Source organism: Taudactylus pleione, unplaced genomic scaffold (assembly GCF_031769625.1).
Source record: "Taudactylus pleione unplaced genomic scaffold, aTauple2 ptg000063l, whole genome shotgun sequence".
In the NCBI taxonomy this organism is placed as follows: Eukaryota; Metazoa; Chordata; class Amphibia; order Anura; family Myobatrachidae; genus Taudactylus; species Taudactylus pleione.
In genome coordinates, this window is record NW_028284465.1 from 4,977,216 (window position 1) to 5,003,962 (window position 26,747).

Sequence of the window (26,747 nt, forward strand, 5' to 3'; positions counted from 1 at the left end):
GTGCTTGCTAGCTGCAGATGACAATATTGCTCCGACTGTCTCTAAATATTCACTGACAGTAAAGAAACCAATAAATAGATGAATAAAAAAATTTGCTCGGAAAGAATGAATATATTAATGACATTCACAATGGTACAGAAACACCAGCACGGACACAGGTTTATGGCACATCTGATACACACACCAGACAAGGCAGCTCCCTACCCACAGAGAACTTATATTATTACACCTTATACAGAGTCCATCTGGAAAACCAGGGAATACATTTCAGCCGGCTTCCTCACTACAAGGCCATATACAGTTACACCTTATGAAAGATATGCAATGGTTTATCCTACATATGTATATTTATCAAATATATTTACACAATCGTGTGACACAACAAGCTTCTTGTTCCATTTAAAATAATTACAAATAAAAATGCCAGTTATTGCATACATTTCACATTTAACACATATTACATGACAATCCCTCATGTACAAAACTAAAATAATATTTAAATACTACATACCACAAATACTAGTGTCTGTCGCTGCAGCGGGCACGCGTGCGTTCAGGGGTAGTCAGCATCCGGCACTCCTGCTGCTGTGGAACTACACATCCCAGCAAGCCTTACCATAGTATTAGCATGCCCTAACAGCAAAACTGTGGTAGGGCATGCTGGGATATGTAGTTCCACCGCAGCTGGAGGGTCACAGGTTGCCTTCCCCTGTGTTAGAGAACGCTGCAATCAGACAGGAGGGGGATTCAACCTATTCCAGTCATAGAAAACCCCCGAGCCAGAAGGTACCAGTAGTTACAGGTTATGGTTATGATGAAAGATCTCTACGGGTAAGGAGACAGTAGCATCATCTATTGCATCATAGCTCATACAGACTATTGTGTCCTCTCCCAGGAGGTAAACGTATGAAGGAAAACAGTACATTTAAAAAAAAAAAAAAATTAAAATAAAATCCAACATTTAAATGCGAGATCTAATGTACATATAAATATTGTAGGCTGGGGAAGTTTATTGGCAAACTATTTCTCGTGGTTTAAATCAGAATCCGCCACTAAGCACGCTCCCACAGGAAGTATTTGCAGATCTCACAGGAAGATACAGAGCAACGCTGTTAAATTACAATGAATACCGCTCGGCCGCACTTGCTACCTCCAAGTGTACCCTGTCCAAAAGGAAGTAATGGGTTTAGATACACTCTTCATTCAAGTACAGGTTAAGAAGGCATTATATATAACCTAAAAATAAAAAAATAAAAACCAGAAGACCAAATGACAAAACAAGCAGCATGCTATTCTTTCCCACCACCAAACTGGAAAAACCAACTAACAGAATTAGATTAGCACCAGACACAGGGACAACCGTAGCCTGAAAGAGGGGAACTCATCCCTGTTTTATCATTTACTAGAAGTGTGGCTCGGACATCGAGCTGCCAGATGCCGACATGTAATTCACCCGTCAGCACGATGATGGGAAAAGGCTGGCTGGCAAAGTGCCCAGTAACCACGGTAGAGCACATTAATATCAATGTGCTTTTATGTTGTTTGTTACCCATTTTGAAAAGGATGACGGATGACTTTAAAACTGCAGAATAGGAGACCTTGGATACTAAACACAAGCCCACCGTTTGAAGATGTAGGTAGATGGTAGACGCTCTTGGATAATTCAATATCCTACGATCTTTGCAAAGACAATTAAGAGAATCAAAACATTACCATAATTCTAAAGTATATAAAAAAATTAAATAAAATGGTTCAGTCAAGTGTTTTTGCAACACACACAAACACACACGCGTGGTCTCAGTAAAATAGCTTCATCGCCGATTGTGCTCCAGTGTCTCGGAAAAGGACTCCTTTGGCGTAAAACAGCGTAGGTTCCTCTGGATAATAGTTCCAGCACGGTTCATGTACATAAGAGCACACAGGTAAGAAAAGGGGGGAGACAGAGGGGGGGCAGGCAGGCCGGTCCGGGAACATTCAGTCGGTCTGTTTACAGTATTATTAGCAGTTCCTCTACTGGCTCCGCAGAGGGGACAGTTAGCCCAGTGGGCTGACGCTTTTCTGTGTGGTGATGGACGAATTGTCAAAAGTGGCGACTTTACACCACTTCCGCAGACTGCAAGCTGATCTTCTCTTCCTCCTCTAGTCAGTCAGTGTTGGGTTTTTCAAGTGAGAAAGGCAAAATGTTGAAGTGTTTACTCAACTGAGAAACCTGAAAGAGATGGAAGGTAATCAGCCGCTTAATGACGGAACTATTTCACACGACTAATTCATATCTATTATCCCAGAAATCAAACTTGTGCCTAAGTGTGCTCAAACCATAAAACAAAACATCTCTAACGCTGAGTCTGCTCTGCAGGCAAGTGTCAGTTTCGTTAATCTGATTTTTTTGTCTAATTTTTGGCATTTTCACAACAATAAACCAATTACAAATTCAAAAGGATGAACTGATTTCCGCCAGTAGCTGTTTCGCTCCTACGGAACGGTTTGTACTGTATAACAGACATATCCCGTTTCCTTCCTCTGCAATCTTTGCATTGCTTCCCACCCATGAGGACAAGCGCGTCTGTATTGGTGGCTGGTAACCAAAGTGGCATGCAGGACTCACCACTCTCACTCCGTAGTGTAAGTGCGCACACGTCTCGAGTGCCGTCAGCAGCGCCAGCAGCAGAGCCTCCATCTCGCTGGCGAACCCAGAGACCACAACCAGCACCACCAGTGCCAGGGGGAAGAGGAGCCAGCTTAGAGGCTGGCATCTGGTGTTACTCATCTGACATACGATCAGCTGACACTGGAATACAAACAGCAGAAACATTAAGGGCACAGGAAGAAAGCGCTTCGTGTAGTAATGCGACAAACAGGAGGACGGCCACTACGATGAGTAAGGAGCGTTACACAGGCTATACAGGGCGGATGCTTTGTAGCCAACAGAAAACTGGCCTGAGCTCTGAAAATAGCTGCCCTCACTATATATAGGGAACACGCTTACAATTTAATAAAATACTTATTCCATACCGTAACATAAAATGTAGCAGTGATATCTTGGCATGCTGCGACCCACCCTGACCTTTCTGTACCCATTTACCACTAATAGACAACACAGTAATGTAACGCCACACTGATTGGCAGGTAGTGAGCACGAGGTAGCATGGACATAATGTGGGGAAATAAGAGTACACACACTGCAGCCCCGGCTTTACCCACTGTACAAGAACGCCCGACGCGCCAAGAAACGTCACTTACTGTAATATTCGCAAACGTCGTCCCCACCATGAAGTAGAAGAGTCGAGGATGAGCCTCCAGGATCTTATTGGGGGAGGCGAAGATCCAGAGGGTGGACAGTATAAATAGCAGCACTGGGGAGATGAGCGGTAGCATCGATTCGTAGAAAGTCTTGTGTTTCAGTGTGTTATTACGATAGGCTCTATAAATACAAATTCAACTATTAGACTACAGTTGGTAATTGTACGTATGTATGTATATATTATTATAGTTCTGAATCAGGCAATCCTTTTCATTGCCTGGAGCCACAAATAAAAGTGAACTGACTTGATTGCTGTGGCTTACTAAAACAAATTAGCTCCAAATTGCAATGTTAGTATTTATTCTTCACACCCTTTTGCACTAACAGCGTTACTGCAACCCCCAGTGTAACAGGCTCTGTGCACTAACAGCATTACCGCAACCCCCAGTGTAACAGGCTCTGTGCACCAACAGCATTACCGCAACCCCCAGTGTAACAGGCTCTGTGCACTAACAGCGTTACCTCAACCCCCAGTGTAACAGGCTCTGTGCACTAACAGCATTACCGCAACCCCCAGTGTAACAGGCTCTGTGCACTAACAGCATTACCGCAACCCCAAGTGTAACAGGCTCTGTGCACTAACAGCATTACCGCAACCCCAAGTGTAACAGGCTCTGCGCACCAACAGCATTACCTCAACCCCCAGTGTAACAGGCTCTGTGCACTAACAGCATTACCGCAACCCCCAGTGTAACAGGCTCTGCGCACCAACAGCATTACCTCAACCCCCAGTGTAACAGGCTCTGCGCACCAACAGCATTACCTCAACCCCCAGTGTAACAGGCTCTGCGCACCAACAGCATTACCTCAACCCCCAGTGTAACAGGCTCTGCGCACCAACAGCATTACCTCAACCCCCAGTGTAACAGGCTCTGTGCACTAACAGCATTACCGCAACCCCCAGTGTAACAGGCTCTGCGCACCAACAGCATTACCTCAACCCCCAGTGTAACAGGCTCTGCGCACCAACAGCATTACCGCAACCTCCAGTGTAACAGGCTCTGTGCACCAACAGCATTACCGCAACCCCCAGTGTAACAGCTTCTGTGCACTAACAGCATTACCTCAACCCCCAGTGTAACAGGCTCTGTGCACTAACAGCATTACCGAAACCTCCAGTGTAACAGGCTCTGTGCACCAACAGCATTACCGCAACCCCCAGTGTAACAGCTTCTGTGCACTAACAGCATTACCTCAACCCCCAGTGTAACAGGCTCTGTGCACTAACAGCGTTATGGCAACCTCCAGTGTAACAGGCTCTGTGCACTAACCGCGTTACCGCAACCCCCAGTGTAACAGGCTCTGTGCACTAACAGCATTACCGCAACCCCCAGTGTAACAGGCTCTGTGCACCAACAGCATTGCCGCAACCCCCAGTGTAACAGGCTCTGCGCACTAACAGCGTTACGGCAACCCCCAGTGTAACAGGCTCTGCGCACTAACAGCGTTACGGCAACCCCCAGTGTAACAGGCTCTGTGCACCAACAGCGTTACCGCAACCCCCAGTGTACCAGACTCTGTGCACCAACAGCGTTACGGCAACCCCCAGTGTAACAGGCTCTGTGCACTAACAGCATTACCGCAACCCCCAGTGTAACAGCTTCTGTGCACTAACAGCATTACCTCAACCCCCAGTGTAACAGGCTCTGTGCACTAACAGCGTTATGGCAACCTCCAGTGTAACAGGCTCTGTGCACTAACCGCGTTACCGCAACCCCCAGTGTAACAGGCTCTGTGCACTAACAGCATTACCGCAACCCCCAGTGTAACAGGCTCTGCGCACTAACAGCGTTACGGCAACCCCCAGTGTAACAGGCTCTGTGCACCAACAGCGTTACCGCAACCCCCAGTGTACCAGACTCTGTGCACCAACAGCGTTACGGCAACCCCCAGTGTAACAGGCTCTGTGCACTAACAGCATTACCGCAACCCCCAGTGTAACAGGCTCTGTGCACTAACTGCCCCTTAGAATCCCAGGTCAGGTAAAGATTTCATAAATAAACTTACTTGAAAACATTGTACAGACTCATTGGAAGAGTGATGCTCAGTGCACAACCTGCAAGATAAAATTTATATATAAAGATGCATACCACCATTATTATTATAACTCTAACACAATAAAACAAAGACCAGTGGAACAGTAAAAATGGGAATACTTTAGACTACTGAAAATAATTCAATAATATTAGTCTGTTGCTGCTGGAAATAACCTGTGATATAGTAGGGTGTGATATGTATTACCACCGGCTGCATGGCCGGCGGTTCAATTCCAGACAGCGGCTGCCTGACAAAAGGAGGAAATCCCGATCATCCTAAAGGTAAGTATCAACTAACCTAACCCACCTAACCCTAACCTCCCCCCCCCTGTGCCTAACCCCCCCTCTAAGTGCCTAAACCTAACCCCCCTTCCTAAACGTAAGTCCCACGGGGGGGTGCCTAACCCTAACCTACCCCCGAGGGTCCCTAACCCTAACCCTCCCTCCCCCTAGCCTAACCTCCCGTGGGGATGCCTAACTAAGTCCCCCCCGGGAGTCCTAAACCTAACTCTCCCCCCGCGGCTATCCACTGCGGCGCCCGGCCTCACTTCGATCGGGATGCCGGGTGCCGTCTCGGTAAAATGAGAGACGCCTGTCATTCAACCCTCGGCATTTAGACCGTCGGCTTCCAGCCTACATCCCATATAGTATCCTACATTATAACTTAATTTTGCTTAGCGCCATCTCAACAGCAGATTGTTTAACACCTTCAGCACTAAGGGCTAGTGGGACTCATCCTTAACATTAACCTCAAACGTGCTAAGGACACGTGATCACCACACATTACCACCATGTGCTGCAATAATACTAGTAGAGCCTGGGGGCGAAGGGAGGGCACGGAAAATACCGAAATAGGCCCAGCACAAGCTGAGGCACAGGTAAGACTCCAATTGCCGGGGGATTGCTACAGACAGAATTGTACTTCATGATGGTAAACAGACAATGAGGGACTTACCGACAATCATCGTAGTGAAAAGGTCGCGATATAATATGTTAAAGACGACAGGTTGGTACCAGGCTTCAACTCCCACCACAGCAGTTACCAGATACACAAATGAAATGGTCTGAAACAAAGATATCATTCCGTTAGCCTGAGACTAGACGGCGAGCGACAGAGATATACACCTGCACCAACTCTACGAGGGGAAGCTGGACAGTACTTACCACTTGGCTCAGGTCATAGCCCCAAGGCAGGAAGAGGATTCCGGTGTTATATTTCTCCCAGTGAGATAGGATGAAGGAGAACAGCACCACCCACAGGAGAAGGTAAAGAACCATGACGCTGACCCCCGTCTCCCCACGGCCAAAGATGGAGTAGACGGTCACCACAAAGTATATACAGGCCCAGCTGTCCAGCCCGTGGTCAAACAGCTCCCCCAGTGGAGTGCTGGAGTTTGTTCTGCGAGCCTGTTTGCCATCTACCCCATCTGAAAAGGAAAATAAAAAAAATAAATAGAGTTTACATTAGGGATGTGCAGGCTCGGTTCTACTCGGTTCCGTTCGGTTCTTTTTACCGGATCTTATTGGGTTTCAGCTGTCACGAGTTTTGGATAGCCAATAAGATTCGGTAAAAAGAACCGAACGGAACCGAGTAGAACCGAGCCTGCACATCCCTAGTTTACATATACTGTACCGAGGCACAGGAAAGCAAAGGTGTGAGAAGGCGTAGAGAGACTGCCAGGAGCTGGAGTGAGTGCTTAGTAACCTGTGCTCTATATGCTAAGCCCTTCACAATGTCCCCCGGATTTATAAGGAATAACTCCCCAAATTAATTTAGGTACGTTTCTATAGGGAATGTTATTTCATACTCCATTATAGATCTGTATATTATTGGCATTAGATAGGGGAAATAGGTATAAACACATTTTTTATACAACACCACCACAGACCCACAAAGTTCCCCCAAAACGGAAGCTCCTCGCTTTCCCAATTGGGGATACCACCAGATATATACACGTTTCGCAGGTCTGGGTTGGAGACAGAGGCCATTGTTTTTTTTCACTTTATATAGACCAGTAAGTCTTTAAGTACTTTCAACAGGCCATGTTTTGTGGATATCTTTAATCATGCACAGGTGAGTTAATCCATTTTCCTGGGTCAGTAATTATCCCAGCTGCTTCCAAAGACCAAAATCCTCAAAACATGACCTGTTGGGTATACGTGAGGGTTGAGAACCACTGACCTAGGCCGTCAACCAGTCCACTACGGAAATCATTGGAACAAATTTCGCTAGACCCCTTACAACAAAAGCATGCTCTTCATTAGATAACATGGCAGCATGGGTGGAGAAGGGAGGGGTGCGATTCTAAAAAATCACCTGAATGGCTACAGCATTTATATAACCGGGGCATATGCCAACTGCCCCCTGCTCGTAGCTTCATGACCTAAGGCCGAGGATTTCTGCTAAACTATTAACACCCAGGAGCTTCCTCTTCAACTGTCCAAGTGACACAAAGCGAGTTGAGAAGCAGTTAAGTGGCAGCTATCGGGGCGAGTGTATGTAAGCTTATCGGATTCCGCAGAAGGGTCTATTACATATGGCAAATTGTTTTAGAGAATTCCACTTAAAGAACGCGGAGAGGAAAGTGCTCTTACATAATCATAGTGCCCGGCTCCAGGGACAGAATTACAGACACTCACCTAGCGTGTAGGCTGTGAAGTTCAGCAAGCCGGCTGCAATCCACACCCAGTTGGGAATGTGCTCATGATCCGGTGCTGCACAATGAGATATACATATATATACAGTCAGGATGTTGTGCCCATTATACTAAATATCAGCGAGCTTACATAAAAGGTTACCAGCAGCGTACACACAAAGCAAACATTAGTGAAACAACATCAAAACAAACATTTTTTAAGTTTCTAAAGGAGCAGAAATAAAACCTTGCAGAAACTCTCAGAATAAAGTTAGTCTAACCTCTAGGTAATAATGGTGCTTACACACAAAGGACCCCCTTGCCCTTAATGTAGTGCCAAAGTCAAAGCGTTTCAGTCATGGACTAGGAAGCAGGAGGTGTCTCCAGTACTGACACTTGTTTATTTCAACTTAGGGCTCTGCAGGGGATGTCAGATGCTCTGCAAGGGTAGGATACCAGAGCCCCATGCTACTCTGCCACAATGACCTGGCAAGTCACTCTGGATAAGGTGCAGGCTCACACTCTCATACTAAAGGCCCCCATCAGCAATCGATTGCAGCAATTCTGCAGTTTGCAATCGATTGTGTATAAAAAATCTTTCCCTTTTTCAATCGATTGCAGAATTGCCACAATCTGCAATCGATTGAAAAAGGGAAAGATTTTTATACACAATCGATTGCAGAATTGTTGACAGGGGTTTAAAATTATTTTGGGACAGTCTAGATCATGGATACATTGACACACAATATGACCTGAAGCAGTGCCAGAGATTACACAGATGTCAATGTGATCCCTGTTATTGTATAGTAGCCATATTATAACCTGCAAGTCACATGCATAAATCATTGCCGGTGGACGTTACCGACTTACAAAGTGATGGGAATTGAGTTACACATTATATTAATCACCTGAGCAGCACAAGCAATGATCTTACTGCCCTGGAAAATGGGACTAGCTGATTATATAGCTCACCTTTCCTTTAATCCACCTCGGTTCCTTCCCCTCACTTCAACCCCTATCAATTACCACAGGGTTTTCTTGTTTCTTACACTAATCCCCTCGATGGTATCTATCCTGTACTTGCCATCTAAAGGGGAACATTGACCAGCAGACTGTGAAACGATTACGGCATTGTAATCGTGCAGTCGTTTCACAGTCTGTGCTATGGAATACACTGACCGAGTCATTCAGTGCAGGCACCCTCCCTCATCCCCGAACATGGCCAATCTGTCTTCGTCTGCCGATTGACCGGCATGTTCGGGTGATGATCGCTGTCAAAAAGGACCAGCGGGATTCGCTGGTCGTTTTTGACATTAAGCTGCCCGATTTGTGCCGGTTTAACAAACGATTGAACCATAAAAGATGTCGTTAGCGCTCAATCGCTGTGTTTAATCGGGTAGTGGATACTCGCATTAAAACTCAGGAATGTCATACTAGTCTTCTTGCCTTAAATGCAGAGTCCCAAAATGGTTGGTACAAAATACTTCGGCCATCTTTCATTCCACAACCTGTTGTAAGCAGCTGGTGATATACCAGACCCAAGTACAATTTTAAAATTCTTTAAAACATGCCCTGTCTGTTCATGCAATAGGAGAACAGGTCTCAAACTGCAGACACGGCTTCACCTACATGCCGTGTACATGGCAGTCTCCGCGCCACCCACCCCTGTACCCTGGAGGCACATGAGGAGCGGGGCTTTTCCCAGTGCTGCACATAGCATTCTCCCAATCACGCACGTTCCCATGCCTGTACTGTACATTATCTGGATTTGTAAACCTGCCTGCGAGTTGCCGTGATCCATCACTGCCCTGGAACACAGTGTTGGCACACACAGGGAGTGCTCCAGCTTGGAAGGCCTGATTCAGAGTTAGGAGCAAATAAACAAGTTAAAAAAAAAAACTTGCACCTTCATAAAACCATGTTGGACTGTGGGGGGGGGGGCAAATGTAAATTGATAGTCGGGAGGGGAATGTCCTGAGCCTATACCTAAAACTCAGTGTAAAAACAAAGCTGCCGTGCATTTGTTCGCTGCATGCAAAAGCAAACCATGTTTTTCCCGGCATGCAAACAAATAAATGCACGTTCACCCCGTGTGCAGCAACAGGACTCGCAAATTGCTCCTTTTCTGCTTTTAAATCTGAATCAGGACCCAAAAATCTTCTCTTACTGCAGCTCATCCCACTCAGTCCCATCAACATGAATTATTCATTATCTCCTGTGCTGATTGTAGCTTCATGTAACATCTGTGTTGGCTACATTACTGACCGTCTTCCTGCCATCTCATCTTCATCTCCTATCGCTACCTCAAATAATCTTCCAAAACCTGAGCTACCAATCAACATACACTATCAACGCGGCCTGTGACGCTCTTAATGCTCCACTTGCTGATTTCTATGAGCGATTGAACGATAACGACATCGTTATTGTTGGATTGCTCATGAATCAGGCACATTAATGACGGATACAACCAGCGATATGCACTCCCGCTGCTCGTTTCCGACATCAATGATCGCCTGAACATGCTGGTCAACCTGACGATAACGTCAGGTTGAGCATGTTAGGGGATGATTGATGAGCCTGCACTGATAATGACTGCTCGTTCAGTGCAGGCACAGCACAGACCGTGAAACGACTGCGCAATTACAATGTCGTAATCGTGCAGTCGTTTTACAGTAATAACCCCGCACATCAAGCTCGCTGTTGTGTCATTCATGGCCCAGGACTGCCCTTTGCTCCCACTCTCTCCAAATGATTAATTGAGTCTCAGAAACGCCTACAGACTGGACACTGCTAACACTTTATATGATCATGTCGCTCATTACCTCCCACATAAACTATGGCAATTTCCTTCCTATTGGGTACTCCCTAACCAGAGGGATTAAAGCTCTGCAATCTATTCTAAATGTAGCAGCAGCATTACAAAGAGAATACAAATAAATGCCTATGTAAACCGTCCCTTATATCTCACTAATAAAAAGGAGAAACCTATAGATCAATGTCAACATAGGTTAACAACAAACATCTTGCATGGGATATCAGATATACTGATTGGCAGAAAATCCCTAAGTACAAGGTGTCAGCTCCTGGGACAATACAGAAAAATGTTGCTAACGTGCCACCGTGGAGTACGGCTGAGGCCGGGAGATGACATTTATGTGATTTTTGTAAACATTTTGCATTAAGGGCATATGCCAGGGGTGCAAAGTGTCTCTACATTTACACCTAGAACAGTCACATGGGCGCTACTTACAAGGAGGAAATATCCTTAAGAGAAAGAAACTAAATGTATAGTTAAATATGTTCTTGTAACTCACAATTCACACAACCAGTCAGACCTGCTGTCTATGGAGTGGGGGCAGGAAATGACTAGTCAGCAGATTAAGCATGCCTTTAATCTGATCATACAAGTTTCTCCTGTCAATTCACACATTTATATACAGAAGTAATACCTTGCCACATACAATGTAACAGGGGCATGGAGATTGCAGATACTGACATCATCATTCATCAGGTCAGCAGTGACAAAATGACCCTGGCGGTCTAGTGGTGATATTCCGGGTCCGGCGGTGACTTCCTCGTGATTTATGGGCTGATGGTGGAGCGCTTCCAGCCGTGAGTACACTGCACCTAATCCCAACACGCCCCCCCTAGTGTCTAACCCTAATCCTACGCTGCTGGTCAGTGCAATATCATTACTGCACCCCCTAAACAGGAACATCCTATGCAATAATCAGCAGGTACAGACGTTCAGTTAACAATTCTAGGAACAACAAACAGAGCAGGGCGCTTAGAGAAAGACCAGAATATGTGATAATTATAAAACAGTGATATATATGCCCTCGGCGCTGCAGGTCCCAAGAAACCTACTGTGAAGGTTCCAGAAAAATAGATCCAAAAAAATTACAAATAAGACTTGCGCTGCTGATACATAATAAATCACTGTTTAATAATAAATTCCACAAGGGAATATCGATGTATCGAATACACAATAAAACACATAAGTAAAAATCAATAATACAGGTGGGTATATAAAGGATCTCACATGTAGAATAGTAAGGAAATTTCTCCGAGGACGCTCGGATTGATCAGGTGTACTTCCTCACAGCTGTTTACATATATATGTGCTCTATCTACAGCGCAGACCTCAATAGTCCGTGTTGAATACCGGGGACACACGGCACTATTATTACTCCAAGTAATATACATCTAACTGAGTTGATCTGTGCACATCATCTATGGGACCATATACATACGTATTTAGTTTGTGTTTTATTTAGGTAACTTTCAAGGTGTGTCCACCTCACCGTGAATATTCACTTACCATCATTACATACTACCAGTAGGAGCATTTAGTGTGCCAACTGAGGAATTGTGCCCTACAAAGGGAATATTTTAAACCTCTAACTGACTATGTCATGCTAAGTAGGCACATTACCTGTTTGAATTACCCTTAGTCATTTGTCTTGCTGCATATTTACTAAGTGGGTAACAATCAGCGTACCTATTGAGGACTTGCGCTCACCTTTGATTCCCCAACAGACTCTGTTGTGCCAAGGAGGCCCATCACCTATTCAAACGGAATTCGATCATTCCCTTTTTTAGTTACCAGCTGGTTTTTCTTTTTTAGGAAACGATACTTTGCTTCCCAATGTGGTTTTATTTTTGATATTATATATCTCTTGTAGTGTTCCTTCTAGCTCCGGCGGGAGGCAGGGCGCCGGAGCTAGAGAGGGGGCGTGGTCATCGGAAAAGGGGGCGTGTCTATAAGACGCGTCCCCTTTTCGTCACTCTTGGGGGCGTGCCCGGCACTTACGGACACGCCGGGTAGCCCCCAAGCCCTGCAGACAGGGAGAATAGATGCCGGGCGCATGCGCCCGGCGTCTATTCACCGGCGGTGACTGGGTCACCGCATGTTTCTCCACCCGCGGGACACTGCGTCCCGCGGGTGAGAACGGCTCCCGCAGGCTGTGAGGGCAGGGCGCTTTTTGCCCTCCTCCTGGAGGGCAGGGTGCTTTTTGCCCTCCAGAAGGAGGGCAGGGCGCCGCGCCCCGCTAAAACAGCCTAGCGGGAACACTATCTTGAATTGATTCAGTTTCTCTATTTTTCCTTACTATTCTACATGTGAGATCCTTTATATACCCACCTGTATTATTGATTTTTACTTATGTCTTTTATTGTGTATTCGATACATCGATATTCCCTTGTGGAATTTATTATTAAACAGTGATTTATTATGCATCAGCAGCGCAAGTCTTATTTGTAATTTTTTTACAGACGTTCAGTTGTGGCCTCTATACCACCGCGTGCATGTACAGAACTAGGAAGGGTAACGGGGTGTTACTTCCCTGGATCACTCAGCAGATGCAGCAGAAGAGCAGACATAAGAGGAAGCAGACCTACCAGATGCTAAGAAGTCGGGATCAAAATAGGCCACCATGAAGAAATTGAACACGAGCAGGAGAAAGCCACTAAAAGTGATGAGATTCGGGGCCAGCCACCTGGGGAAAAACTGGGAGAGACCTTTTATTAGCGTTTCTAGAACGTACAAAGATTTGCCTGGTGCAAACTAAAACATCAATTGCAGATCATTAAAAAATCCCAATATATACACCACTTATAAAACATTTAAAATGGCTATTTTCAATACAATTTATTGGTGGATTTTAGTGCATCGATTGTGGAGGCCACAAATTACAGCACCTCGTCTGTGGCTCCCAATACTGACTTAGAGGTGCAATGGGGGGGCTATAACTTTTTTGTTCCTTTTGAATTTATATTTCTGTCCTTTTCGGAGCCTGGTAATGCTCTGACTCCAAAAAGGTCATATCCCTAAATGTTATTGTGAGGAGGGTATCACAACTCAAGACTGCTCTAGAACAGGAGAGGAGTGTGGGCAACAGGAGGCAAACAATGGCACCGCTACTTAATGTCGAGCTCAAAAAAAACAGTCTCATGATATCTTGCTGACACCACCCCAGGTATGTAATTCTGCTGCGAGACCAGTCAGCAGGAAGGAGACAATTCTCCCCATAATAATGAATCTCAACACTTCTCATAAGTATAACAAACAAATAAAAAGTCCCTCAATATAATTACAGATTGGAGCAAAGACTGCTTGTAACTTTGTATCCACTGATCAGTGAGAATGATGCTCAATAAATCAAGGGCTTTACCAAACTGGCACATCCACCCTGCCCATCGCAGCTCAAGCTTCACCATTTATTTATGGCCATGCTGGTCCTGCTGGCAAAAAATTATCAATACAATAAAAAAAAATCCACTTACTTTTACTATAGAATTCCAGAACGGGTGCATAATATAGAGGGAGATGGGGTTTGTGTCCACTGCATTGTACTGTAAGACAAGACAAGTGGGATTATTAGATGTAAGCACAGTCATGTACAGCGTTATGTTCTCATTCCAATGCAAACTCATCCACATCATTCTTACACTATTACAACATTTATGGGGATACGTTCAGTACCCTGACAAAAGGGATGCCGGTGGTTAGAACGCCGACGCCGGAAACCCGACACTTATCGAAATCCCGGCGCAGACATCCCGTAGGTAAGTAGCGGGATTAGAGGGAGGGTTATGCACTAAGGGGGGAGGGTTAGGTTTATGGCGTGGGGAGGGGGAAGGTTAGGTTTAGACACTAGGTGGGGAGGTTAGGTTTAAGCACCAGCAAAGGAGGGTTAGGGTGAGGGGGATACCCTCACCCTAACCCTCCTCTGCAGGGATACGCCTGACAGGTGTCGGTATTCTAACCCTGTCAGGATGCAGGCGTCAGTATTTTACCCGCCGACATACTCAACACCGACAACCGGTACCCATCCCCATTTATGTATCTGTAATATAGCTATAGAATGTTCAGTCTTTCAAAAACGTAAACTCCCGGTTCCTGGCGACGTCATGAAGCACAATGCCTGGCAATATGGATTTCCTATACAGGACATTTGCAGAAGACCCTGGAACGCTAAGATGTAGAGCTAGAAACACAGACGGCTGTTCTTTATGCTAGGAAATTAGTGTGATATAGTGACCCATCTAGCTCCACATCACCAGCTTTCTGCAGCAGGACTATTTTGCAATTCCCAACCTGGGGAAAAACAACACAATCATAGACAGGTAAAGGTCAATATAAAAAGGACAGAAAAGCCCGAGTTCATTACAGGTCATATCTGGAGCAGAGGCATCAAAATAGCGGGCTGAGGGCCAGTTACACACAGAGAACGCATCTTATGGTGAATATTACAATAAGATTCCATGAAATAACTTTGCTATTCTAAAACAGGGAGACAGCCAGTGACTATGTTCCCCCGGGGATACAGGTATGCCATCCGTATGATCCGAATATTATCTTTATTTCCTATCTTAGTATCCAGTCATCCGCTATGGGTTGAGCAACAACAACAAGAGATCCACAACAGCTACATAACAGATCACAGTCCAGCCCCAGGACAGGGGGGGGGCTTGCTGACTACCAAATCTAATGTGAAACTAGAACACAATGACCTGTAAGTAAAACGCCAGACTCCGCCATGCGGAGGTGGGGTGCGATTGTGTTGCTACACGTTACTTTCACTTGTTGAGCAATCGCAATGGATTTAAGGGTGTAACTTGGGCTGAGAACATGAAACTGAAGCTGAATATGAAAAGGAATTTTAACCTGCAGACAGAAGCATAGGTGATTACACTGCATATATAGGGCCGCACCTCTCCTTGGTCAGATCCCTCATTTCATAGCAGCCAGTGAGGAATGACAGTGATAGTAGCCCCCCCACCGCTAGTAATAACCAGGACGTAGGGGCTGCAGGGTATAGAATAAGTGTCTGTCCCACAGTAGCCACAGTGACAGCTCTGTCCTCACTATACCATACATTAGCCACAGGAGTCAGCTGTATACAAAGGCAGAGTAACGCCCTCACATGCCCACCTATCACCACGTCATACACAGACAACCTGGCTGCCCTGTTTCTATTTAACCAAAAGCTCGTGCCCGCCCGCCCGCCCCCCCCCCCCACCACACCTGAACAAAGCTGCACTTAAGGTACAAAGCCCCAGGCTTCAACGTCTAAATAAGACATTTTCAGGGCACTGTTACAAGTCAAACAGTCGGGTAACGCCGCATGTACAGAGATTACTGATGGAGGATCAGCCCATAGCAGTAGTGTAAATGAGCCTTGCGCCTAGATGCCTTGGTGAGATTTGCCATAGGGCTCAGTGAGGACTTGTGAACACAGCGCACCCTCTGATTTTTTCCCTTTATGTATAATGGAACAGGACGCAACTCAAATGTAACTTCAATAGATATCTATACTGATCATAAGGACAATTTATACAGCCACATGGGTTAACGACATTACAAACATCAGCTGCAACCCCAACTTCCACTGAACATTCAAGCTGCACACACACACCATGATTTTGTTACCGATTTATTGTCAGATTTTCTGTTAGATTATCTATTAGATTTTTTTATAGTGTAATGAACGATTTTTTGAACTACACGATTTTTGTAGCTTCCCTTAATGAAAATCGTTCAATTGGTCAGTCAGAATGAACTACAAGCGGGAAAGCGCATTAAAGATAATCGTTCATCGTTGTAACTCAGAAACTGAACGATTTTATTCAACGATTGGACAACAACGTTGTTATAGTTAAATCGTTCAAAAAAATCGTTGCGCGTGTATGCACCTTCACCCTGCATTTTCCCCAAATGGGTGTGCAATGAATGTTGCATTTATAATACTCATTTTGAAGTTACATTTCGGCTGCCTGGTCCTCTCTCTTCAACCCAAGATAACTGGAACGCTGCTCTATCAGAGGGGCAATGCGGCAGATCACCCATGTGCATGCAACCCTTAGCTTTCTAGGTTAGGCTGATATTCTGATCTTCAATATAGGAGCCCCTCTAGCAATGAAATCTGTCACAGCTGGTGCAGCTGTGACAGATTTCATTGCTAGAGGGGTTCCTATATTGAAGGAGCTAGAGGGGCTCCTATATTATGGCTATCACTACCCAGGCCCTCGCTGGCTAGCAAGGGGGCTATGACAATAATCCTCTATTGTTGCTGGAAGACTGTTGTAACCACTGTTACTCGTGTACCCAGACCTGCTGGAAAGCCTCATACAAAAAAGAACCCTTATATGAACCATTACCAGGTAGATGTCCACATTCACACCACTTGTTTTCGGCTCACTAGGCCTCCCAGGTACATTTGTTCCCTCCACAGACTGACGCTGTAAGGGGGCAGAAGAGGCAACAGGGCCCATTGTAAAATCTGCAAGGAAAGGGCTTTCTGGGATACTGCACTTTGCTTGGTAAGCATCGCAATGCCAATATATCGATCAGTGGGGGGGGATTCAATTGTTTTTTTGGGGTGTCTATCAGAGCAATTCAATTGTTTGTCTGATAGACGGGCATTTGCTGCGGCAGACTTTTTTTTGCAGCCTCCTGAGGTACGAGAAAAATTGTGTGCAAAGTCCATAGTTTGGGTGCGCAAACCAGGAGTTTAGCTGTTTCGTGCATCTAAACCTGGTGCTCCTGGGTACGTTAAACACTAACGCCCGTCTATCGGAGAAACAATTCAATTGCTCTGATAGACGCCCATTTGTTAAGACGCATCCTCCCCCCCAGTGTGTACCAGTTTGAACGGACAATATATCACAAGCGTGTCGTTGGGTGTGTACATCGTAGTTCAGACACAGCGAATCTGCTCTGCAGCACAGCAGATGGCTGATTATATCTGCAGATATATCAGCACATCTGACTGTGCGTTGGCGCGCTGCAGGAACAGACGGTGACTGACAATTCAACTGGTGGCGGGCAAATTCAAATGCCCGCCCAGTTGTGATGTCAGGGAACACACATCGAGCGGCCGATCGTTAAGTCTGTATAGCTTACCTGATCGCCCGCTGTGTCAGGCAGATTCGCCGGCACAGTGTGTAATCGGAACAGTTGCAGTTTGTGGAACAGTAATCGCATAGAAGATGACAACACAAATATAAGTATCACTGTGCTGTCACGGCACAATAGTAATTTGCAGTTTGTCAACATATACAGAACATAAATACATGGGTTTTATAATGTGCATCTAGAACACGCATGTTACGGAGGAGCAGCTCAGCCTGTATCCTGATACTTTGTAATCTCACAGAGATTGTCACATTACAAGACATCTAGCTAAGATATGTGCATAAAACCCGGCTCTCAGCAGGCCAGATGCTTAGAGAGTAATTAGATCCTGTAAACAGTGCTAAGGAACCAGCTCTCTCCTTTCATGTAGGGTTCATTAAAGTTTCATGGGCTACGGTGAGTTAGCGCAATGCAATCCTCTGTCTGCGGTCCTGCCAACGCCCTCAGACTGCCTATCCTGTAACGATGAATAGGAACAGACCACCGTTGCTAGAGTATGGATCCAGCAATTGCTCCTCGTTAATTGGGCCCGTTGTTATTAAGGTCTCTGGACTATAAGACAGGGCACTGCCTCTCTGCGCATCAGTGATGTCACTAGTTTCCGGCCAAACTATACGTTACATCCTAATATATTTTGGCCCCACTTAACGCCAGGGATAAGTCAATGGGCACACAGTAGCCTATATCAGAAAAAAACCTAAGGGGCACGTCACAAGATGCCAGCTCCTACATTGTGTGTGTGTAAGGTCACAATTGAATTACATGGAGCTGTTTAACAGATCCGTGAGCTACAAAAGGACCATTCAATAACACCTTTGTTTCTGCAGGGGAAAAAAAAAAACCCATTGAATAGCAAGACTGTTCCTAAAATAACGTGGCTATCTGCAGTCCACTGCAATGACAAAGGGAACGATTCATCACCATATTCCACCTACCATCCAGACGGAACGATGGTTACCCTCCTACAGATATTAGCAGTAACTGCGCCTCACAACAGTCACAGGAGCCCAATTTCCAGTTACCCAAACTTCCTCATGGTCATACAAAGCATTGATTTTATACCTGGAAACTTACTGGCTGGATAATGACTCAATACAGCGCATGTCACATACATATTCAAAGCAGACCCATTGCATGGGCCAAGTGTTTATACCACTGTCATAGATAAAGCCATGGAGTTTGTCTGGGGGTACTGGGTTTTGCTTCTGTACAAAAAAAAAGTAAAACTGTTTCAGTAATTGAATTGCTTTTGTCACTATGCTATTGTACATCATCTCATTAATGAGCAGACATTGCGTAGTATGCATTTGCCTTAACTGGCTGACTAGGACCAGCCCTAAAACTATTTTTGGGTTATTACACCCAATTTATCCCGAATCGGTATGATATACCGCCAGACCCCTGCCCGGCAGTTGGAATCCCGACACCAGGAGGCCGGCAGGAGGAAATCTCGATTGTCGAAGGTAAGTATTAGCTAACCTATTTCTAACCCCTTAACCCTCCTTTAGGGTGCCTAAATCTACTCCCCCCTTCTCCGCCTAAACCTAAGTCCCCCCCGGAAGTGCCTAACCTTAACCCTCCCTCCCCCGAGCCCAGTGTTGGCTAACCTTGACACTCCAGCTGTTGTGGAACTATATATCACAGCATGCCCTGCCACAGTTTTAGCATGCCCTAATAGCAAAACTGCAGCAGTGCATGCTGGGTTATGTAGTTCCATAACAGCTGGAGTGTCAAGGTTAGCCAACACTGCCCTAGCCTAACCCTACGTCCCCCCCGGGAGCCCTAAACCTAACCCTCCCCCCCCCAACCCCGGCTGTCCGCGCTGCGGCCCCCGGCACCGCTTCGATCGGGATGCTGGGCACCGGGCTCCGGCGTCGGTAAAATTACAGGTGTCTAGATTCAGACACCTGTCATTTAACCCATGCCGGGATAAAGCAGTCGACTGTCGGGATTACGTCCGCCGGCTTCCCGACTGCATACCATTTATCCACCCTGTATTAATATTTAAACCACCAATCTAGAGATCTAGGATTTAGCATCGCTTATTGGCTTGTAAGCTTTTAGGGGACTATTTACTAAGTCTTAAAGTACCAGCCAATCAGCTCCTAATTGCCACGTCACAGACTGTGCTTAAAAAAAAAAAAAAAAAATGACAGTTAGGAGCTGGTTGGTTGGTACTTCATCTCAGAACACTTTATCTCCTTCCAAGGCTAAGTAAATAGTCCCCTTAACGCTGGGTACATACTGGCTGACATATTGGCCATTTAATTGTATGTGTATACGCGTTGGCCAGTGTGTAGCAGCGACATGTCTGAATACGTCGTTCACAGACATATTCCGTCGTCGTGCTGCCCAGTCGATGCCTAATACCTCTGCAGATATATATCGGTGCATCGTGCTGTGTGTGCGACCACCCGAACACTTGCTGCACGGGCCGGCGGCGATAAACAACTCAACTGGACGGGTGAATGTAAATGCCCACCCGGTTGTGACCTCAGTTGCAACTAATCGGGTAGTCTGTATGCAGAACATATCTGCATATCAGTCGATCTGCAGATATATCGGTCAGGTGTGAACCCGCCTTAAGAATCACGTATGTTATTTTGAGCTCATTTCTGTTGCATACAAGTGTGTACGCGTGACGCCAGCCTAATGCCTGCACATCAGAGGGAATGCAATCTTTACCCTACAGGGCACATTACAGGCACATACCATAAGTGGCACTTTTCAGAAGCTCGGCTCAATAGATAGCTCAGTGCTATTCACATTATCTGTAGTGCAAATAGAAAAATTCTCGCAAATATCATAAAAGTTAATCTGACACTTTCAGGGATAGAAAAGGGCTTATCTTGGTAGATAGCACACATGCGATGTTCCTGGGTGAGAATTGTTAATATGTGTACAAAAGAAAGTGCAGTAATTACACGATAAGCAGGAGCAGCTCAAAGAATATAGGATTACATTTGTACATAGGCAGTAATGGGTAGGAATACAGCTTTACGCGGGATACGGGGGGGGAAATCGGACCAAACTGACAGGCCACAATGAGCGCAGAATGACTACAGCCATGCGCGAAGAGCACTGACCAAAGGTAGGCAGAGGACAAAAGCCATTCTAGATCCATAGAGTAACCACAGTTAAAACACAGGCTGACCTAAACCTCATCTTTGAACATCAGATAGTGCTTAGGTGGAAAAGTTGCTATGAGGCGTCAAAGTGTCCGACGGACTGAAATACTTTACTTATTTTTTAAACTGCCTGACACAGAAATTTCGGTCAATGCTAAAGTACAACTAAAGCTGCATACACACGTAACGATTTTGTTAGTGAACGATTTTTTTTTTTCCTTTGAAAAAGTGAAAGATTTTTTGAAGTGTAATGAACGATTTTTTTTTCAACAATTTACGAAAAATGTTCCTTCCCTTAATTAAAATCGTTAAGTTGGTCAGTCTGAAATGGACGATGAACTACAAACGGGAACGCGCATGAACGATTATCGTTATAACTCAGAAACTAAACGATATTTGAACGTTTACGACGTCGTTATAGTTAAATCGTTCAAAAAATCGTTACGCGTGTATGCTCCTTACAAGATAGGCACATGGAGGATTGTTTTCAGGCTAGGCTAACACGCAAAGGCTAACTGGCTGCAAGGCATTTATTAAGTTATTTATAGAGTGCACACACACTCTGCAGAGCTTTACAAAGAATACTCATTCACATAAGTCCCTGCCCCAATGGAGCTTAGATTCTATAATATCTATCACATGGGCACATATACACACTAACGTTCATTTTTTTGGCTGGCACAGACAATGTCTACGCCGGAGTGAAGCAGGTGCGAGGACCAACGTGAAGACAGGTAAGTACTGCACAAGGGAGGGGGCACTCAGCCTAAGGGGCATTACCCTGGGCACTACATAGGGGGTACAACTACAGAGGGAATTGCATAATGAGCACAACTACTCGGGGCATTGCATAAGGGGCTCTAATACAGAAGGGATTGCATAATGGGCTCTAATACAGGGGGAACTGCATAATGGGCACAACTACGGGGGGCACTACTAAAGAGGGCATTGCATAAGGGGCACTACTGTGTTGTATCGTGAATAAGGAACACTACTATGTGGTGTAATGTGAATATGATTGTGCTGCTGCATGGAGTAATTTAAATTGGGGATACTATGAGATTTCAGACCCCTAGTCCCTTGCTGCGAGGTCACGCCCCTTTTTTGCATACGACGCCCCCTTTTTCCGTGCTCGGTAGATCACGAAAGGTTTTTAGTTTTAAAAGAAAATCACAGAGTCCAAAAGTCTGGCCACCCCTGCACTACACCCACCGCGTTTTAGTATATACAGGGTAAACATTAGGAATTCCTTCTTTGACCTTGGCCATAGTACATTCACTTCCAGTCTTACACAAATAGGTTCCAGCAGAGTGTGATGGATGTATCCTGCGTTACATGAACAGGGCAGCTAGCTATAAGGGAAGCAACACATTGTACTATGTATAGAGATCCCAGGTATCTGGAGGAAACTTTGCCACTGGTAAAATAAAACTACAAATGCCCAAAACTACACGAAGAGCGGCACGTACTGTGATCATTACACTGACATTGCAGCCACATAAACCACCGAGCAGCCAGAAGTCACAGACCTTCCCCTCATCTGACCACAATTACACAACCACCCAACACCATGGAGGAATTACATGAGTTTAATCAAATCAATGTTTCCCCAAATACTAAAGCTGCATACACGCAACGATTTTTTGAACGATTATCGTTAAACGATACTGTTTAACGATAATCGTTTGAAAAAATCGTTCACTTTCTGAGTCAAAAGATGAACGATAATCGTTCATGCGCGTTCACATTTGTAGTTTAGTCAGACTTGTCAACTCAACGATTTTCATTAAGGGAATATGCAAAAATCGTTTGTAGTTCAAAAATATCATTCATTACACTTTAAAAAAATCTGACAGAAAATCGTTGGTAACGTACAAGCGACCGTCTCCTGGAAGACCAGTTCCTACAGACACGGTATGGACTCCCCCCTGATTATCTGACCCGGGACAAGCGTTACCAGAAGATGGAGGTCTGTCTCCTACTTACCCCAGGTAACATGCCACCGCACTGCTCTATACATAATAAAAACATGCACTCGGGTAGCTACGGGTGTGCACCCTGCCCTAGAGACAGCATATGTGGACCATTGCCATACCCTCCCCCCCACACATATATATCCTGTTATATCTGAGGAGGAGCTCAGGTACCAGATGACTGTACATCACACGAACAGACAACACGGGTTCTATAGCAGTTGGGCCACATGCAGACCTGGCTGCTTTATGCCTAACCACTGCCAGCAGGGGGGGTCCACACACACCACACATGGATGCCATCTGTCCAGTCCTAGAGGGGGCAAAGGATACACACATGCACCCTATGTGTCCTGTCCTAGGAGAGGGGGGGGGGGGGGTCACACACATGCACCCTATGTGTCCTGTCCTAGGAGAGGGGGGGTCACACACATGCACCCTATGTGTCCTGTCCTAGGAGAGGGGGGGTCACACACATGCACCCTATGTATCCTGTCCTAGGAGAGGGGGGGTCACACACATGCACTGATTTGCTGGGTAATCATATATTTGCACCAGGCACCTATTATAGAAAAACCAATGCTGTTTGGAATTCTCTGATTTGCTGGGTATACTGTCTTTATTTAATATCTGTAAACACCAGAGTAACTTTAAATTTAATTATATAGTCAGATCTTATCTCCTAGCTTCATGGGATGCTGTTTTGGCCTTGCTTGTTTGTATTAGAATTTTATGACTTGTATCTGGTGTGGGTGAGGGTAATGAGGGTGGGTGTCATCAGTGACTACACATGTTATGCTTAACTATATAATCAGTAGGTCACAAGGCTTTAGGCTTGTACAAGGCTGCTAGGTTTTATTTCAAAGTGGGATTTTTCTAAGTGGGACTACATGTACAGCATAACTTCAAGAGTTAGTCAGGAGTTAAGCAGGAGGAAGACAGGAGGACAATATTTTAAAAGAACTCTCTATAACTTGGAAAAAAACAAAGGATCTTCTGAGCTTCTGGAAACCCTGCTACTCAGCCACCAGCTTCCATTATAACCTGGACACACCTTTTGCCAACACCCTGCTTCAGCATTGCAAGCACCTACCTGCTTACTGAACATTTAATACTTGTATGTTTGCGTTTCTTCTCTACATTGTTTAAATCATTCCAATACCACTGTCAATTTATCTTTACTGTAGTATCTACCATTGTTTCACACCTATACCTTTTTTTTATATATATATATATATATATATATATATATTCATACTTTAGACTAATTCTCAAGTCTTGCTACTTTAACAGCTCTACACTCCTTTTTTGGTTATAATTTACTATTGTAGTTGTGCCTTTACATCTTCCAGCACTGTTCTTTCTTTTATCTGATTTTGACCTTTGACCTGTACTGCTCCCTCATCTCAAACTCATTACTACTACTGACTTTTTCACCCCCAACCGCCTCATCTACACGATGTCTCTTTTATTCTACTCCACCCTCACTCAGCCGCTACATTATTTTCTCCTCTACCACCAGTTTTCACCTCTTTTCTCCATCCATAGTCCCCTCTACGTTCTCCCCCTCCTCTGTCTCTCTTCATCACATATTAGTCTCTCAACTGCATCTCCCACAACTCCAGTATTATTCACTTCTCTTCCACCATGGTCCTGCTGCACCACCACTAAACCCTGCACCCTCTCTTTTCTCCAAGTTACCTATCCTCTCCCCCCCCACACCACACTAAACCTCCACCTGACCCACCACCTGCTGTCACCCTTCCTCATTCAGAAGCCAGCCACATAACCCCACACTCCTTATTCCCCTTCTCTAGATCAGTATCACCTCCACACTGCATCAACCCTAATAATCTCATTCTCCTCTCACCTCTTAACTCTGTCCCTCTCTCCTGTTCCCTCTGGAAAGCCAGTTTTGTCTATAATAAACTGGTCTCCGTTCATGAGCACTTCATCTGCAATGCCTGGATTCTCCTAGCCATCACCAAACCCTGGATTTACCCCTCTGACACCACTGCTCCTGCAAAATTCCTTCATCACTTGGCTTCCTGGCTCTTAATCTTCAAATGGGCCATCAAGACCCATTTCTTCCTCAATGCTTTCCAGCGCTCATCCTAACCCACTACTCTATGCTCCTTCCTCACTATCTAGCCCATCTGTGTCACCCCTGTTTGTCTGACCCTCCCCTCAGAATGTAAGCTCTCGCGAGCAGGGCCCTCTTTCCTCACGTGCTTCTTCTTGCCTTACTTTTACTTTCATTCACAATGGCACCTAAAACTGATTACTGACACCCTGCTGCTTATTTAGGTGTTATGCAGCAATGTATATAAATCATGTACTTGCACTGCATTGTCTGTACTGTTAATAGCTGTTGTCTTGTGTGCTCATTTGTTTCTGTACTTTGTCAGGCGCTGCGGAACCCTTGTGGCGCCATATAAATAAAGGATAATAATAATGCACCCTGTGTGTCCTGTCCTAGGAGAGGGGGGGGGTCACACACATGCACCCTATGTGTCCTGTCCTAGGAGAAGGGGGGGTTCACACATGCACCCTATGTGTCCTGTCCTAGGAGAGGGGGGGGGTCACACACATGCACCCTATGTGTCCTGTCCTAGGAGAAGGGGGGGGTTCACACACATGCACCCTATGTGTCCTGTCCTAGGAGAGAGGGGGGGGGTCACACACATGCACCCTATGTGTCCTGTTCTAGGAGAGGGGGGGGGTCACACACATGCACCCTATGTGTCCTGTCCTAGGAGAGGGGGGGGGGTCACACACATGCACCCTATGTGTCCTGTCCTAGGAGAGGGGGGGGGTCACACACATGCACCCTATGTGTCCTGTCCTAGGAGAGGGGGGGGGGTCACACACATGCACCCTATGTGTCCTGTCCTAGGAGAAGGGGGGGTTCACACATGCACCCTATGTGTCCTTTTCTAGGAGAGGGGGGGGGGGGTCACACACATGCACCCTATGTGTCCTGTCCTAGGAGAGGGGGGGGGGTCACACACATGCACCCTATGTGTCCTGTTCTAGGAGAGGGGGGGGGTCACACACATGCACCCTATGTGTCCTGTCCTAGGAGAGGGGGGGGGGTCACACACATGCACCCTATGTGTCCTGTCCTAGGAGAGGGGGGGGGGTCACACACATGCACCCTATGTGTCCTTTTCTAGGAGAGGGGGGGGGGGGGTCACACACATGCACCCTATGTGTCCTTTTCTAGGATAGGGGGGGGGGGGTCACACACATGCACCCTATGTGTCCTGTCCTAGGAGAAGGGGGGGTTCACACATGCACCCTATGTGTCCTGTCCTAGGAGAGGGGGGGGTCACACACATGCACCCTATGTGTCCTGTCCTAGGAGAGGGGGGGGGTCACACACATGCACCCTATGTGTCCTGTTCTAGGAGAGGGGGGGGGGGTCACACACATGCACCCTATGTCTCACACACCCTAGGTGCCCGTCATGGCTGCAGACTCTCATATACCCCCCATGCCCCGGTGCCCGCACCTTGTACCGGTCGAAGCCGCTCAGCTGCTCAGCGGTGACGTAGTCCCAGCACGAGAACATGGCGGGAGGAGGAGGGGGGGCCGCGCGGGACACACCGGCTCGTGTGGGCAGGAAGACACGCGGGCGGCTGAGGAGGGGAGCGCGAGCTGCTACTGCTGCTGCCTGGCCAACACCACGTGACGTCACCTCACTCACACACGGCACAGCAGCAGCGGATGCGCCCGGCGGCGTAGTACAGGG

General features: G+C 46.0%; 1 protein-coding gene across 1 annotated transcript; it reads right to left on the minus strand.

Moving 5' to 3' along the window:
* Positions 1-91: 91 nt before the first annotated feature.
* On the minus strand, positions 92-26,747 carry SELENOI (selenoprotein I). Its single transcript, XM_088465732.1, has 10 exons — positions 26,508-26,747; positions 14,259-14,327; positions 13,374-13,482; positions 7,978-8,052; positions 6,502-6,764; positions 6,293-6,401; positions 5,309-5,357; positions 3,241-3,421; positions 2,606-2,788; positions 92-2,209 (listed from the first exon to the last, which is right to left on the minus strand). The coding sequence occupies exons 1-10, from the start codon at positions 26,565-26,567 to the stop codon at positions 2,096-2,098; spliced, it is 1,212 nt and encodes a 403-aa protein (XP_088321858.1). The 5' UTR covers positions 26,568-26,747; the 3' UTR covers positions 92-2,095.